This window comes from Schistosoma mansoni, chromosome 4 (genome assembly GCF_000237925.1).
Source record: "Schistosoma mansoni strain Puerto Rico chromosome 4, complete genome".
Classification (NCBI taxonomy): Eukaryota; Metazoa; Platyhelminthes; class Trematoda; order Strigeidida; family Schistosomatidae; genus Schistosoma; species Schistosoma mansoni.
Window position 1 is genome coordinate 31894348 of NC_031498.1, and position 17087 is coordinate 31911434.

General features: G+C 39.3%; 1 protein-coding gene across 1 annotated transcript; it reads right to left on the minus strand.

Moving 5' to 3' along the window:
* Nucleotides 1–6908: 6908 nt before the first annotated feature.
* On the minus strand, nt 6909–7746 carry Smp_053780 (cytidine/deoxycytidylate deaminase-related). The gene is made up of 3 exons (XM_018797506.1): nt 7610–7746; nt 7389–7576; nt 6909–7354 (listed from the first exon to the last, which is right to left on the minus strand). The coding sequence occupies exons 1-3, from the start codon at nt 7715–7717 to the stop codon at nt 7153–7155; spliced, it is 498 nt and encodes a 165-aa protein (XP_018652541.1). The 5' UTR covers nt 7718–7746; the 3' UTR covers nt 6909–7152.
* Nucleotides 7747–17087: the final 9341 nt, after the last annotated feature.

The following is a 17087-nucleotide window of genomic DNA, read 5'->3' on the forward strand; positions in this document are numbered from 1 at the left end:
GAGTAGAGTAATGGAGTATATAAGTAGTATAGTGATATATAAATAAATGTTTCTAAATATATATAATCATGTATAAATACGTATTGTGAGTTTATTTATTCCCTTATTTATTTACCTACTTACTTAAGCCTGTTACCCTTCATAGAGGAGGAGGAGGAGGAGCATAAGCGGCTAACTAGTATTCTCCATTCAACTGTATCCGATATGTATAAGTGTATATATATATATAATCTTTGTCTCATTTCTCTTACTCACATTATTGTCAATTGAAGATATCGACACTAAAAAATATATATATAAATATACACACGTTACTTACTTACTTACGCCTGTTACCCCTTGTGGAGGAGGAGCATAGGCCGCCCACCAGTATACACACATACATACATTCATTATAACTAACATACATACATACACACACACACGCTTGGATACAAATATTTCTATATATACATATACACATAGATACAATATATTGATTAATTCTGTATCCATATCCTAGTCTAATTATTGAATAATTGATTCAATACAATATAAAGTGACATAGTAGAAAAGAACATGCATATGCATATATATATCATTTTGTACAATTAGGCTTTTATTGTTTCTTTTATTGAAGTCACTTAGTAACAGGTTCTATAGTTTAGTTCATTCTTTATGCTTCTTCTCCTTACTTTTCTTTCTTTATTTTGTATCACAATTTTTGGCTTGTAAATGAGTGATCGTCATTTTGTTACCAGCTTATTTTTATTCCTTGTTAAATGTTTGTTTGTTTTTCTTCTTTTTTTTGGAGGGGGGAAGATAAACAAAATTTGTTTATTTACGTATCATTAATGATTCTTTATTTGTTTAATATTTAATTATGAACTACATTAGTGTAAGTGTGTGTGTGCCTATGTGTATTTATATCTGTTGTATATCTTTAGTTTACATGCACATACACACGCACACACATGTACATGAACACAAATTAATTAATCAATAAAAAAATATCCTTAGTTTGTGAACTTTTTTTAAAATATGGATCCAATGTATTGAATAGGTTGTATCATTTGTCGAAATTATCGAGGTTAAAGCGATATAAGATGGTGGTGGTGAAGGTGGTCAACAGGAAATAGGATCGAATTCATCAGAGAGCACCAGTTCCCTCAAGATTACAGGTACATATTGCTGACGAATGCCAAGTAGCACGAAACCCGGGTGAAGGGTTTCCTGTTGACCACTTCTAACCACCATCTTATCTCAATATAGTGCACGCAGTGTCAAGCCACCTAGATTAGTGACCATATTGCAACTTGATCGATAGCATTCGATCAGCACTAAGAAGGATTTGACATGCATGACATTGATCCCTACTCAGTGATCAATCAATTGTGGTCAAAGTGATATGTTACAGAAATTATTCTAAGGCGAGACTATAATTTATGAACGAGCTGATCAGAATCAATTGGACGACTTCAAGGTCACGGTATCTTTTTCAATACTCAACGTTAATGTAGATCGGTTAAAGTCGGATTTTAAGGAAGAAGTTATGATTGAGTGACCTCAAGGGATGGGATTACTTGTGACTGACTGCTGAACATTGTGAAGACTATCGAAACGATGTTGGATTTCGATGTGATATACATTTAGGGAAAAAGTCCTAACTTTGAATCCTGAAGGTAAACAGAAAAGAGGAAGGCCGAAGAACACATTATATCGGGAATCGGAAACAGATATGAAAAGGATGAATAAAAAGTGGAAAGGATTGCTTGGGACAGAGTTAGATGGAGAATGCTAGTGGTCGGCCTATGCTCCTCCATGAGAGGTAACAGGAGTAAGTAAGTAGATTCAAACCACGTCCCACCTATTCCCACAGCTGAAATCCCGGCACCGATTCAGAAAGTTCTGTTGGCTTTTGCCAACTTATGTTAGTTATGGTTTAAGGTGATACGTCCATCTATCTCTCAAACAAAGGACAGTGCTACACAGCAATTCTTACTGCTCTACTTTCTGACTATGAAACTTACCCTCTAGAAGTAGAGGATACTTGTAGAACACTAGTATTTGGTTACAGATGTCTTCGGAGCCACACTCATTTTAGGACCATTGAGTGAGCGATGACCAAGTTAGGAGTATGGTACTAAGTAAGGATAGTAAATTGGTTGGTGAGACAGTGAGTCATCACTAACTGGGGTGTCTGGGATGTATATTATGTCCAACTACCCTCTCCCCCTATGAGAGGGGATGGCTAGTGTAGGAAGAAAGCTAGCTGCGGCCAAACTAAGACATGACATTGGTCCAGGAAGTCATTAACATTTGATCTGAGGCATGTTGTCAGATACAGAGAATATCTGATCGCGGTCAGCACAATTATAAAAACAAATGGTTAGGAGCATGGCTCAGAATTGTTCAAAACGGAGCAGGTGCACTTGCTATTTGTTTTCCCTTAGATCCTAGTTTTTTCGATAATCTTAAAATGCTTTTTATTCCAGGAATCCATGCTTTCGACGCCTGTTTTATATTACCAATAATATGGTTATTACTTTTACTAAACTGGAAGCTATTTTGATGAATACATATGTGTTTCGCTTGCAGGATCATCTCACGAGAGTGAGATCCCAAGAAGACTATCCAGAATATGTTACTAATAGACAGACACGTAAATCGCTCGATAAAGAGGAATTCAATTTGATAAGAACCTATAGATTGTGTTAAATCTATAGTACGAAGTTCAGAGATACTATTTCGATCAATATAATGGGTTAAGAGCTTACAATAGAGAATGAAAATCGAGGTTTGATTTCAACGAGGGAAGGATGCAGTATTAAAGCACTAAATAAAGTGTTTTTCCTACTGAGATTCTAGTGACATTATTTACTAAAAACTATCGATAATGTAGTGTCGACTACGATTAGGGTGCATGACCAAGTACAACACGTAATAAATAGCTTCTAGGCTTTTTATCCGTTAAATTTTATATAAACTGACTAGTAAGGAGATAAACGGATACTTAGTAATTTGATATATGAAAAACCAGACTGCGTAAGTTCATCAACTGGAATCCATGGAGTTATAGTGCGAAGGTAGATAAGAAGCAAGCAAACTTTTTACAATAGTAAACTGTAAGTCCTTCAAATTCTTTCACAAAGTCCAGCCAACAATTACTTGTAAGGAAGGGTTGAGGAGTTGACAGAAAGGAATAGAAGAATACTATTCACGTGAGTACTATCAAGTGACCATTTTGGAAATGTTGATTCAAACACTTGTAATTTAGAGGGTCAGTATGTCACCATCAAAATAAGACATGAGACAAGCGTACACCGGCCTGAAATGCTACATCACATTAACTAACCGGACTTATAATACTGCCGATAGTAGGAAAAAAGACTTAACATTGATATAACTGCAGAACTAAACAGATATCATGTTAGTTATTTTGGAGACCTGTGTGATTTGACCGTAGGAAAGGAGGGTTGTATTGATCTACTCTGAGTATTGATTGATTCATCTAGATTGTAGATCTAGTACCATAGATCTTTGGATAAGTGATGACACGATAATAGTGAGATAACAGCCGAGAGTAACACTAAATGAATGCTGGTGCAGAACGCAGTTTCTCACACTCACTTTCCCGATAGCTAGAACAAAGAACATCTCAGAAAGGAAACTTTTAATTATACAGTTCGGATTTATAAATCACAATAATAGAGTAAACACCCGATTACAAATCAACATATTTAAGAACTTCTAATAGTTGAATTTATGAGTCGATCTAAGCTAGACCACCATTCATAACCTGGAAGTACTGGATGGTCGTTTCGTCATAGTGCGGGACTCCTCAGCAGTGAGTACCCACACGCGGGACTTGAGCCAAGGACCTTCGGTCTCGTATGCGAACGCTTAAACTCTGGACCACTGAACAGTGTTAATGTATAACTTCAATCGATCTATGATCTTGTGCAACCCTTCATCGATTGTCTGAGATGGATAATTGTCACACACCCAACACGGACCGGACTCTACTGGTCATGGTTTCTCACCAGAACTTAATCTTGAACATCGACCCATTCTGATATTTAAGAAATCACGATATTGGGGTAACCATGTCATAAGTGGAAGAGGGCTGAGTAATAGGTCCGTAATGAAGTACTAGTAGCTAAAGAATGGTACAAAACATAACATCAGCTTATGTATCACGGGGAAGTTTGAAGGTAGGATAGAAAAATGAGATAGTTTAAGTAGTTGATAACTATACAAAATTGTAAACAATAAATTCGGAGAATATAGTTTGAAAAGACAAAATCCACTCGTTTGGTAAAATACCATTTGACCTCACGATTTAGGGACAGATGAATGCATTTATTCTACTGAGACCAATTTTGAGCTGTCTCATGCAAGGTCTCCAACTACTGATCGCAAATATTGTGCTGATCCTAAAAAGATAGTCTACTCCCACATGAATAAAACTAAAAGTCAATGAATCCATGGTGAAGTTTTCTTGGTCTCATAATTCCTAGCTTCCTTAAAGTCCACTATTATATCAGCCAGCAGGTTGACAAAAACCAAATTATCTTTTTGTATCCGCGATATGATTACATCAGGGACTCATTAGGATAAGTAAATTGTTCAGGCAGTCCGATCCTTATGATTAGATATATGCTGACGTAAACTAGTATTGAAATGTTTCGGATTTAAGGAAGGAGAAACAATATCCAAAAATCAATATTTTGTTATTGAGGGAGTTCGGAACACTTGAAATTTCGTCAGCACTCTCATCAATCAAGACTATATCAGTTGCTAACTAAATTAATACGTGAATCCCTAAATAGGTGGTCAAATGATGAATTTGAGGAACTCTGATGATATACAAACACAGCTTATTTTCAGTTTAAACCACAAACAGCTATGTTAGACCTCTATTGCGAACCAGGAAGCACTAGATTGGATATTAACAGCGCTGGATACCAGCCCAGTGGTCTAGAGATTAAGCGTTTGTGCGCGAGGCCGGAGACCCCGAGTCTAGGATCGCGGGTGCCCACTGCTGAGTCCCATATTGAGATGAAACGGTCTTCCAGTCCTTCCGAACGTTTAACGTTGGTCTAGACGAAGTCGGTTAGTGATTGAAACTGAAAATTTCACGAAACATCTACAGTAGGATAGCATATTTGTCAAGGAAATGACGATGCTACAAATGGACTGCAAGAATACTCTTAGAATTTCGGAGTGAAATACAAGATCAGTCACGTGTGATCCGGCGTGATGAGTTCCACATTGTTTTTTATATTATTCTCTTTATTAACTTTGTCTCCCTTTACCCTCCATTTGTTTAGTTGATCTCTCATTTTCATATATGAATATTCTTAACAAGTATTTGCATGATCAGATTGTTTGAAATGTATCACGCTACTTACTGCCTTCTCGCGGCGGGGGTATTGTCTACGTAATTGAGAGGACGAAAAACGAATGTACGGCGCTTTAACCGGGTTGGTGGACACGGAGAGTCTGCCTAGGGGAGTTGGAAAACCTTGATTCCAAACCAATGGTGCACATGGGCTGGCTCCAGTATCCTGAAGGAATGAATGGCGTATGAACCAATCGTTGGTCACCGGCTACCATGAGACTGCATCTCCTGGCGTTGCTCCACTGCCTTGTGAATTAGATCTTTAGGTTAAAGACTCCGGGTGTGGCCCCCTAAGAAAACCACCTGCTTCGGTTTGGGCACCCGGACAGCATCCCAGGCCTCACATAAATCGAATGATTTGTGTGGAGTATATCAATTTGGTACCTCCTTGTACTAATGTTTATGTGTTTAAATAAATAAATAAACAAATGACGCTAATAATATCACATAGTTCTGATAATTTTTGTCTTTTCGTTACACTATCCAAAATCATTTATCAACTTTACCGAATAAATTTATCACAAAGTAGTTGATGGAATAGCATAAATCTTTTTCTATTGTAAACAACATACAGTGAGTGATGATGTTTTATTTTGAAAAATGAGATTAGAAATATCTCATTCACAGTAAAAATTCGAGCGTTTCTGAGACTTGGTTGTCACACAATAGGTTAGAACCGAGTTTGTCCAGGCATTTATTTTAGGGATAAAAAGTGAATTAATCGACCAACATACTCAGGATACGTCAAATACAATAGTCATGACACTAATGGATCATTCATATGCCCAGCGAGAAATGAGGAAGCTATACACTAAATCACTCTATTAAGCTAAGTATGAGATGGTGGTTAGGTGGATGTCATGTCATAGAAGCTTACGAAGTGGTATCTGAGTCTCATACCCTCTAGTGAAGATTGTCGGATCTTTTAAGTAAGTGGCGTATGTCCGTTGATGAATTTTTGAACCTGAAAATGCGTAACAAGTCTACAGACATCCCCTACCAAAAACTGTGACTAGACAAAGGTTCGAAGTCGTCATCAAGCGACTTAGGTACTAAAGCTTCGTTAGCGACATGCTGCTTGCAGACTTGAACATACCTATTGAAATGGAGCATATACATATTCTCCTGCAAAGGAATCAAGAGAAGACATGTGCAACACTTCCAATAACAGCTCCTACGTGCTGATTGCTCAAAGGGAAATTATGCGCTTCTTGAATATAAAGCACATTCTTAACTTTCAAAATTTCTTGTTACGTCATCTAAGTTGTGTTTACCTAGATTGGAGAGAAAATATCAGATATAAAAACGTTTCTTAATGTCCTACACGTTCTAAGTCATTTAATGTGTAGTAGGATAGTGTAATACAATATAGTTCTCGAAGTAATTCACAAGATAACGCGATCATCTTTATGGCAGCGCTAAATGGTCGTTTGCACCTGGAGCAATTATGCAAAGGCATGACACGAGTGCGGTTTTCTACTACTCAGTGAACATACACTTCATTAACGTATGGATAAGAAGAATAGACAATCAAAGTTTTATAATATTTTCAACTTAATAGGTTAGATTTATCTGGAAACAAGATCAGAAAATAAACATGTAGTGTTTGGTACGATAAAGTTTAATACATATAGAGTAAGTTGGAGGGTGAAGAAATGAGAATCAATGCGACTTCCATCAACATGAAAAAGAAAGCAACTTCAACGATTATTTCCATTTATTTACAAAGAGTCGATGACAAAATAAAAATGCTCAATTACTTAATACGACTACATCACACGCTTGCGTTTTCGAAGTTCTTCAGGAGCATTTTCGTTTTCTTGTGCATAGAACTTCTTTAGCAGTTCAACAGCTGCCTCCGCTTCAACTCCGGATATGCAGTTTAGTGGAGCGACTGCACTAGGAGAATTGTGTACACTTAGGACTGAACCACATCCACCGAACCGTTCATTACGAGCACCGTATGTGATACTAGTGACAAAGTCAAAGTAAGAAACAAACTTACCTTTTCAGATGAGCTGGAAGACAAAACCGTATAGCAGCAGCACACATAATGCAGGGTTCTACTGTAACGAAAAGGTCACATTCGACCAAAATCTTGTCAAGTTCTTTTTGGTTATTTCGACACCACTGTTCTAGTCGTCTAATTGTCACCATCTCGGCATGTTGAGTAGCATCTCTAGTTGCATTCACCTAGAAATCACAAAACTCCTACTAATGAGTTACTTCGTTGCGACCAGATGCAATTACTTCTCCATTATAAACAAAAGCACACCCTACTGGGACTTCATTACATCTCAGTGCTTCACAAGCCAATTCGAAGGCAATATCCATGTGAACATTCCTTCAGAAGTATTTACCGCACGACCTTGAGAATACCAGAAATCTTGCAGATGCAATAAATAGTTCAAATGGTTCCGGATGGAATAGAAGAAGCTTTCACTTAACGGGCTTCCGTAACTAGGAACAATGGATCAACGATACCTACAGGCAATAACTTAGTTTCAGTTTCAGTCTGGAAAGGACAGGAGGCTTGATGGCCTGTGTTAGTCCTGACAATGATGGTCTCTCAGCTAATCCAGCTTTCTTTTGAAAGAGTCGACGGACGGAGCCTAAACCACGTGCTGAGGTAATCAATTCCACTCGTTGATGATTAGATGGGAAAGTCGGTAGTCAGCTGACAAGTAATTCGTTCTGGGCTTGTGAACTTTTTTAGTGTCCTCGTAAATTATCTGTTTCAGGAGACAAGAAAAATGAGGGCATATCAGGTGCAAATTTATCACTAAGCAATTTGAAAACTGTAATCAAGTCGCCTCTGATTCTTCGATATGACAACGGGAATAGAGTTAGCTTGGACAGTCTAGTACCATACGGGAGCTTCGCTATTTCGGGAATCAGCTTAGTTGCTGTTCTTTTAGGCATGTGCTAGCTGCTTGTATGCAGTACTCAAGTTTAGGACACACGAATACTGTATACAAAGTCAGAAACGTTTTAGCGTCGAGATGACTAAAAGCCCTACGTATGGACCATAAAGTTCTAAAATCTTTGGCGGCTATTGCACAGCAGTGTGCAGTAGTCTTTAAGTCTTGACTAACGATGACGCCTAAGTCATTGTGTGTCTGGACAGTAGGTAGCTCAGTGTTATTCATCGTGTATGTATCTGTACCCTGATGGCCAATATGCATTGTAGCTGTAAATAATTCCCCAAAATCAATAGCTCATTAAGTGTTCGACATTGGATGCTGACCACGTTGTTTAAGTGGACTTGTTTAGCTGAAGGCTTTCGGTCATGCATCCGCACCAGATCACGTTTCGACTCGGCGTGGGACACAGCTCCTACGTTTCATTAGCCAGCTCATAGAAAAGGTCCTCGATATATTGGTAACGAATCAAATATATCTTTCCTGCCTCCTCTCGTCTGACTTCTGATTTCTATCTGACTGGGAACGATCAAACATAGAAGGTGCTACTGGTATCCAGTTGTAAAACTAGAATATCCGTTGCATCATCAGCATCACAATACACTTGGAAGTATTTATCGGCAATTGCCAGGTTTGGGACCATTCAGATAATTTCTCCAGGTCATTTTGGAGTTCTAAGCTATCACCCTTACTTTGTATCGCTCTCCATATCTTGACATCGTCAGCATAGAGCAAGACCGATGACGATAGCGGACGAGGGATGTCATTTACGTACAGGAGGAATAACACTGGCCCCAAAACTGTACCCTGGGGGACTCCACTAAGCACAGTTTCCAAGCTAGACAACTTGGAGTTCACCCGTACTTTCTGTCGACGCCCAACTAGGAAGTCTTTTATCCACATCAATAGATTTCTTCCAATCCCGACATTCCTTAGCTTATATAACAGCCGGTTATGCGTAACTTTGTCGAAAGCTTTGCTGAAGTCGGTGTAAGCTATGTCTACAGGTAACTTTTGGTCCTTAAGAGCGCACCAGCTTTCACGAGCGACTAATAAGTTAGTGAGACAAGAGTAGCCTGTTCTAAAACCATGATGCTTCTCCGAGACGATCCGGCTTTCATCGAAATACTTAAAAAGCTCCTTCCGAATAATCTTTTCCAAGATTTTAACAACCACACTAGTTAGACTAATGGGCCGGTAATTCTCAGGCTTATGTTTTGTACCTGTTTTGAAGACAGGACTTACTATGGCGTTCTTCCAGTCTTTTGGTAAACGACCCTGGGTTACGGATAAATTAAAACATATACTTAAAGGGTTCGCAACAAAGTTAGCTAATTCCTTTAGTAACCTAGGATGCAGTTCATCTGGTCCAGTGGATTTGCCTATGTCAAGCTTAATTAGCAGTCCAAAGAAATCGAGTTCTTTAACGGTCACGCTGTCCAGTTATATTTACCAATAAAAGAGAAAAAATACTATCCTTAGTCCCTAAGAACATGCCAATTTTTGTGTTAAAGGACTCCTGGGAAGTCTCTTGGGATGGCTCATCCGGCAGAGAATTCCAGCATTTGACTACTCTTAAGGAGTAGAAGGTGTATCTACAGTTCGTTCTTTGGTGTTGTGTCTCCAGTTTCTGGATGTTACCCCTAAGGTTAGCGTTGTGACTAAGCTCAAGTAGATGTTTAAGGGGATGACCAGAAGTGTTAAGGATACTGTAAGTCATAGGAAGGTCACCTCTTAGACGCCTGTACTTTAACGGGTAAAGGTCAAGTTCTGGAGGCGCTCTTCATAAGGTTTGAACTTGAGTCTCCGAACTGATTTCGTGGCTCAACGTTGGATACATTCCAGAGTGTCCTTATCCTTTTAGAAGGAGGGAAGAAATACTATGTTTTCGTACTCTAAATGGAGACGAACAAAACTGTTTAAGATTATGTGGAAAGTTCTACCATCAAACTGGCCAAAACTGTGCTTCAATGTTACTAGTGCAAGGTTTGTTTGAAAGGCGTTTTTGTGTGAACGTAGTCCTTTCTCGTTGCCACGAATAGACTATGCTTTAGGTGCGCTGGTTGGTTCGAAGTGGTTCCTAACGCTAGATTTAGCATCTGACTGTTGGCAAGTTGAAGTACATCCAGCTGGTCGACATCAGAAGGCTTTCACAATACCATCAAGTTCAAATGAATTCCAAACAATGCCGTCCGGACTAACTAGTGTACCTTCTATTTTCCAAAGATTAATGCATACAACACTGCCTGGGTTAGTTCCACACGCTTTTCTGGTGCATCTGTTTTATGCAATAGTACGTAAGGCAGCTGATCGAGAACATTTAGAAAATTTGTGAATAGTTTTGGAGCACCTTCATAAATTTTGTTTAAAAGTACGACCATCGAAATTCTGTCTGTTGAGGAAGCAAATTAAATTCACAGGTTACGTCGTTAACGGTTAAGGAATGCACTTGAATAGCGGGGAATTTGATATTGTTGGAAACTGGATTGTCTCACAAAATTCTAATGAACTGCGTAGCTCTCTAGGTTTAGCAACTTATTATAAAAGGTTTATCCAAGGATGTTCCGGAGATTGCAAATTCTCTCCATAAGTTTCTGGGAATGGATGTTAACTTTTAATGGACTGATAAGAGCTGTTGTGTTCAACACCAATTCCAGCATATTCGAAATGTTCTCCCGCTGCTGGTCGTTTCACCCTTCACACCTATGCAAGGGACCAAGCTATTGGTGCGGTGTTATCACAAGTTTCTTCGGACGGTAAAAAAGTTATTGTTTATGGAAGCCAAATGCTACATAAGCCAGAAAACTTATTGTACAGCACATAAAGAGATGCTAGCAGTTGTTTAATCTGTACGCTACTTCCGGCACTACTTATTGGGACGTAAGTAAAGCTTCAATGTAGTTACAAAATTTTAGATATTCCCAGGGGCGAATAGCTTGGTAGCAAGAGTGCTTGCAAGAATATGACTATGAATTTACCAATCGGTCTGGTAAACAGCATCAGAATGCGGACTCCTCGTCACACTGAGCAGCTAAACAACATGAGAACTTTCCTTCGCACGTCATGCAGACAACGAATATAATGGAGCTGAAAAGTATGAGGGATATGAATCTGCTCATATTCATGCAATATACCCAATACATTTGTAATAGTATCGGATCTTAATCACAACCCTCAAGGCTGAACATGAGATAACTTGGAGAATAGACCTTGAACATGTAACGTTAAGAGGAGGCCAATAGTGGTGGACGCGGTAACGTTCATTCGAAATTCAACTTGTCGGACGGCACAGATCAGCCTTGCAGTCGTGGTCACTCTTGTGCAACATTTATTTTGTTCATATTAAATGTATTGTTCTATCTTCAGCCTAACTGTGTTCCTCATCATATATTGATGATGACTATGATAAGACGAGTCAGTATAGACAGTGATGTGACTTCCACGTAAGATCTTATAGATAAGGCAATCACATCTACAATTTTAGAATTAGGTCTATTATTAGAGCAATACTATTAACGAATTAGACCATAATTCTACAAATTCAAGGGTGTTTAATGCTTTCAAAAACCAGCGCTCTCAGACATCTCCAGAAGAAATCCAAGGTTTGAGTTTGATGGTAGATGTCGATAATCTATGTGAAGATTTCAAGTAATAATAAGTAGAGTATTATATTTCCATCATGAACCCTACTTTTCGAGACAATTAGCATTTTTATAATCAGTGGTCGGTGGTGCCTTGAACAAAGTTCGTGAAGACTTGGGTCATGGAGGTCGAAATAAAGTGGAAGCCTTTAGACCTATATGCTGGTGGGCAAAACAAAGGGGGGGCAAATAGGTCTATGCCAGGGCTTGTAAGATCTGTCGAGTGATTAAGAGCTTAAGAGACAACCTGCAAGCACGCCTATTAATTGTGAAATTGGGTCGCCTGAGCGAAGTAATGAGTGTTAACATCATTGGGCCATTATGGGAAACAGGTAGGTAAAATAAATATATTTCAGTTATGGCTGATCATTTTACGAGGTAGTGTGGGGCGGTTCCTCTAGAAAGTATGGATGCTCAAACAGTAGCCAGAGTGGTTTTGGAAATTTGGATTGCTAATAAGGGCGCCCCAGTTCAGCTACTCTCGAATAATGGTGCCAACTTTGAGAGCATACTTTCTAAAGAATTATGTCAAATATTAAGAATTCACAGGATCCAGGTGTGAAATAAAAGATACCACAGGCTATTCTGGACTATGATTATTTGGAACGACAGCTTAAAGCCCGGGGAACGACTATGTACGATATATGGTCTACCAGATTTTATGTCTACGTTACCCTTTTTCAAAAAAGTGACTTACGATTATGTTGTGTTTGATTTGCCACAGATTTTAAAGTTGAAGAGGAGAATTAACTTGTATCCTGTTGTAATTTTGCATTACGTTTTGTGTTTCGATACGGTAGTTTAGGTCGACATTCCTGTTAAATTAACACTTCTTTGTTCTTAATGAAATATTACCACACTGCTTTCGGAGTATCGATTGTTAACCTCAAAAAGCACCTAAAGGACACAGTTTTTCTATGGAGATTATTGCGAGCAAATGAGGACAACGCCTAAAAGAGGAAGAAGCAGTGTAACATCGTCAACACAATAAGATTTTTACTTAAGCGGATTTTTATTTAAAACTACCGGCTGATTGTGGTCTTGGCCGACATCGTTTATTTTGAACAGCTGCAGTTATTTAGAGGCTGAATTAGCTGAGAGATTATGTCCATCTCTTCGGGGGATTTACTCCAACGCCGACTCCGGTACAAAAACTAGTTGGAGTCGACTATGAATCAGTCAGTAATTTTAAATAAAACGTCGTCTTTTATTTACTGTGCTGTTGATGTTACACGCTATATATCAAGTGAACAACCAAGAGTTTACCAATCTTGACGAATCCGTATGGTGCTCAGTAAGGTTGTATAACACCTCAAAGTGTCTAGTTGGAGTCATCTACAGGAAACCCACTGCTGACATCGAGTAAGACAGCCGTATGCTGGAAGGATTATTCCTCCCTACTCATCTCGGATGTACTAATATCCTGATTCCAGGAGACTCTAATCTCCCCCAAGTCAACATCGCGGGACAACTCTACTGAAGCTCGGTTCTTCAATCTCATTGGAGATCTAAGATTATTCGAAAATGTTAAGTCAGCAGCTCGTTGAAGAAGTAGTCAGACGCCACCGCGAATAGATTGCGTATTTACAAACGAAGAATTCCTAATTGACAACCTCTCACTCTTGACTCCTCTGAGTATAAGTGATCATACCGTCATAGCTTTCAGGTTTGTCAGTAAAATTGAGCTAAGACGTCCTACAGACAACAGGCGCTGGAATTTCAAACGGATGGATGTATCAGCTGTACAGGACAATCCAGAACAGGTGGATGGGGAATTTCCCCCTGAACTTGATGTGGGTGTCCATTGGGATTTCTTACTGCACACGATTTTATGTGCTAACTAGCAATCTGTTCCGCAAACGGTCCCCAAGAACTACAAGCAACTTGCGGCCATCAGGAATCGCACTCTTCGTCTGCCAAGTCATAGAAGGCACCACTGGGCGGAATACAAACGAACTGGTAACAACAGCACATACAGGCAATCCAGACAAGCAAGGGAACAATGCACAAAAGCAATAAGCGAATACAGGTTTCGGTACCAGATAAAGCTTATCGATAAATTTGTCTTCAGTCCGAAAAGCTTATTCCGTCATGCAGTTTCCCTTCGATAAGCTGAAACCGGGGTTCCCTAACTGTAGGTCCGAATGGCCCGACCAACAACGATGGCGACGCCGCTGGCCTTCGGGCAGAACAGTACTTTTGGACGTTTTCAATCGACCTACACTAACTACATTGGTGAAAGCTTCATCCGCAACTCCACAGGACTCTCAGAAGTGAACCTGAGGTTTGGCTTGGTGTACCAGAAGCTGCAGCACCTAAACGAAGACTATTTGTGGTGGTGTTTGTCACTGGCCATACGACCTTCGAAGCTGGGTGTATAGTTACTGAGAAGATTGGCATTCAATATGTAGCATTAAGAGAAGGTCAACAATGGTGAACGAGGTACCAATTGATCGGTATGGCATGGCTCAGCCATGTAGACATGGTCATATGTGTAAAAAAACCTATTCACATTTAGGTGTATTATTCTGTCCTCAACCTAAATGTGTTATTATTATTATTAGCTTTATTCAATATTATATTTTTGGTACAATATAGAATTCTCAGCACAAAGTACTTCAACAAATTTCCGTTTCTTACTTCTTCGTCCTTCCTGACGATAAATATTGAGTGATCGCCAGTTGAAAGTCAGCAGCCCAGTCAATCGACATCTGAATAATGTACATTCTTCTCGCTGTATATTGCCAGCAACCACGATATCTCTGATTAAGCCTTCTGTAACCTTTACAGCGAAAGGTCTTACACTTTTCAGAAATGCACCTGAATAGGTTGTGCAATTAGTAGGCATAATGATGTATTAAAACGAACGAAATTAGATAACTTGTTGAAATATCTAGATGACAGGAACAGGTAGCCCAGATGTTTAAACAGGTCGCCAATTAGGAAGTGCTAAACATCGTATCCTTGGTTGTCACGATACGAAGAGTCAGTGTGGACAATGATGTGGCTTCCATGTAAGATCTTGTACATTAGGTCATTACGTCATGACAAATCCACAATTTCGGGACCGGGTCTATTATAGTGGTAACAAAGATAAATGTACTACTACCGAACAGGGACATAATTCCATTAATTATTCTGACGCGGATATGGTCCATTCTGCTCTACTGAGGGAAGCAGCTTCAACCTAGGAAACACCGCTCAGTGTGACGTTTTAACATTCTGCAAGTAGAGGCACACTACCAGAAAATTAGAAGCTGGCTCACATCACACCAATTTTCAAAGGAGGTCGACGCAGCAAACTTTCAAGCTACAGGTCGATGGTACTTCTCTTATCCCCCTAAAAAGTTTGGAGTCCCTGATGTGCGACGGTATGCACGACTATTTGCTATCCGTAAACTTCTTTTCACCTCATCAGTACGGTTTCGGGGAAGGTCACTCTTGTATAGACAAACTACTGACTGCAGTGAATAGATGGACACTCGTCTCTGATCGCAAGGGGGAGGTTGGTATCATAAACCTTGAATTCTCAAAAGCTTTTGATAAGGTCAATCATATATGTCTCATCAATAAATTCAAACGATTAGGTATCGAATCACCGTTAGTTGACTGGCTTACTTCACATCTAAATAGTCAACATTTTGGTTCAGGTTCAACTTTACTTTCTCTTAGGCTATGGAATGTCCTGGTGAGTTCACCCAGGGTTCAGTACTAGGACCTCTTCTTTTCTTGATTTATATAAACGATCTTCCACAACAGGTATCGTCAGATTTATTACTCTTCGCTGATGATTTGAAACTCTAGAGAGAAGTTTGCAACTAAAAAGATTATCTGAGACATCAGGAGGATCTGACTCGACTTTAAAGTTGGGCAGATGACAAAGGACTTGTCTTTAACACTTCAACGTGTAAAGTAGTCCATTTGAGACATATTGCAGACGACAAGTACAACTTGGGTAATTCTCCTCTTGAAGTACCCAAGTTGAAAAAGATCTAGGAGTGTTGGTTCCCTATGATCTAAAGTCTTACGCTGACTGTGACAAAAATGCATTCCAAGCAAACCTCAAACTAGTCACGTTGACTCGCATTTTCGGCCAGTTCGACGGAAAAACTTTCTGCGTGATCTTCAAGAGTTTTATTCGACCCCATTTAGAGTACAGAAACATTCGTTCCAAAAAGATAAGGACATTCTGGAACGTATCTAATGGCGAGCCACGAAATCAGTTCGGAGACTCAAATTCAAGCCTTATGAAGAACGCCTCCAGTCATTGGACCTTTTATTCACTAGGGTATAGGCACCTCATAGGTAACCTTCTAATGACTTACAGCGTTCCAAGCACTTCTTTGCATCTACTTAAACATTTAATTAGGCTTGGTCCCAACACAAATCTTAGGGGTAACATCCAGAAACTGGAGACACAACACCAAAGAACGAACTGTAGATACACCTTCTACTCCTTAAGAGTAGTCAAATGCTGGAATTCTCTGCCGGATGAGCCATCCCAAGAGACTTCCCAGGAGTCCTTTAACACAAAAATTGGCATGTTCTTAAGGACTAAGGATAGTATATCGCCACAAACTATTTTCTTCTGTTTTTTTTATTTGTTCAATTTTGGTTTGGAAATTACATGAGGTTTGATTACTTGGTTTAGTCCTTGCAACGATGGTCTCTCATTTGACCCGACGTTCTTTGAGAGAGCCGAAAAATGATGCTTCAGTCACGTGTCACGGTAATAAACTCCACTCGTTCTTGATTCGTTTGAAAATTCGATATTCAGCCAACAAGTAAGTTGTCCTGTGCTTGTGTTTTTTGGAGTTTCCCCGTAAATTCTCCGATTTTGAAGACGAAAAATGAGGTATATGAGGTGCAAGTTTGGTACCAGGTAATTTGGGAACCGTAATCAATCCATCTCCAGTTCGTCGATATTACAACGGGAATAGGTTTAGTTTAGCCAATCAAGTATCATACGGGAGTTTCGCTATTCCGGATATCAGCTTAGTTGTTATTCTCTGAACTTTTCCAAAAGTTCACTATCTTTTTTAAGCAGGGGCTAAATGGGTTATTATCTGGAGGTGTCGGTGTTCTACTGTTACTAGATACAGAAGCCTGTTGAGTGAAAGCTTTTATTCCATCCATAACCAT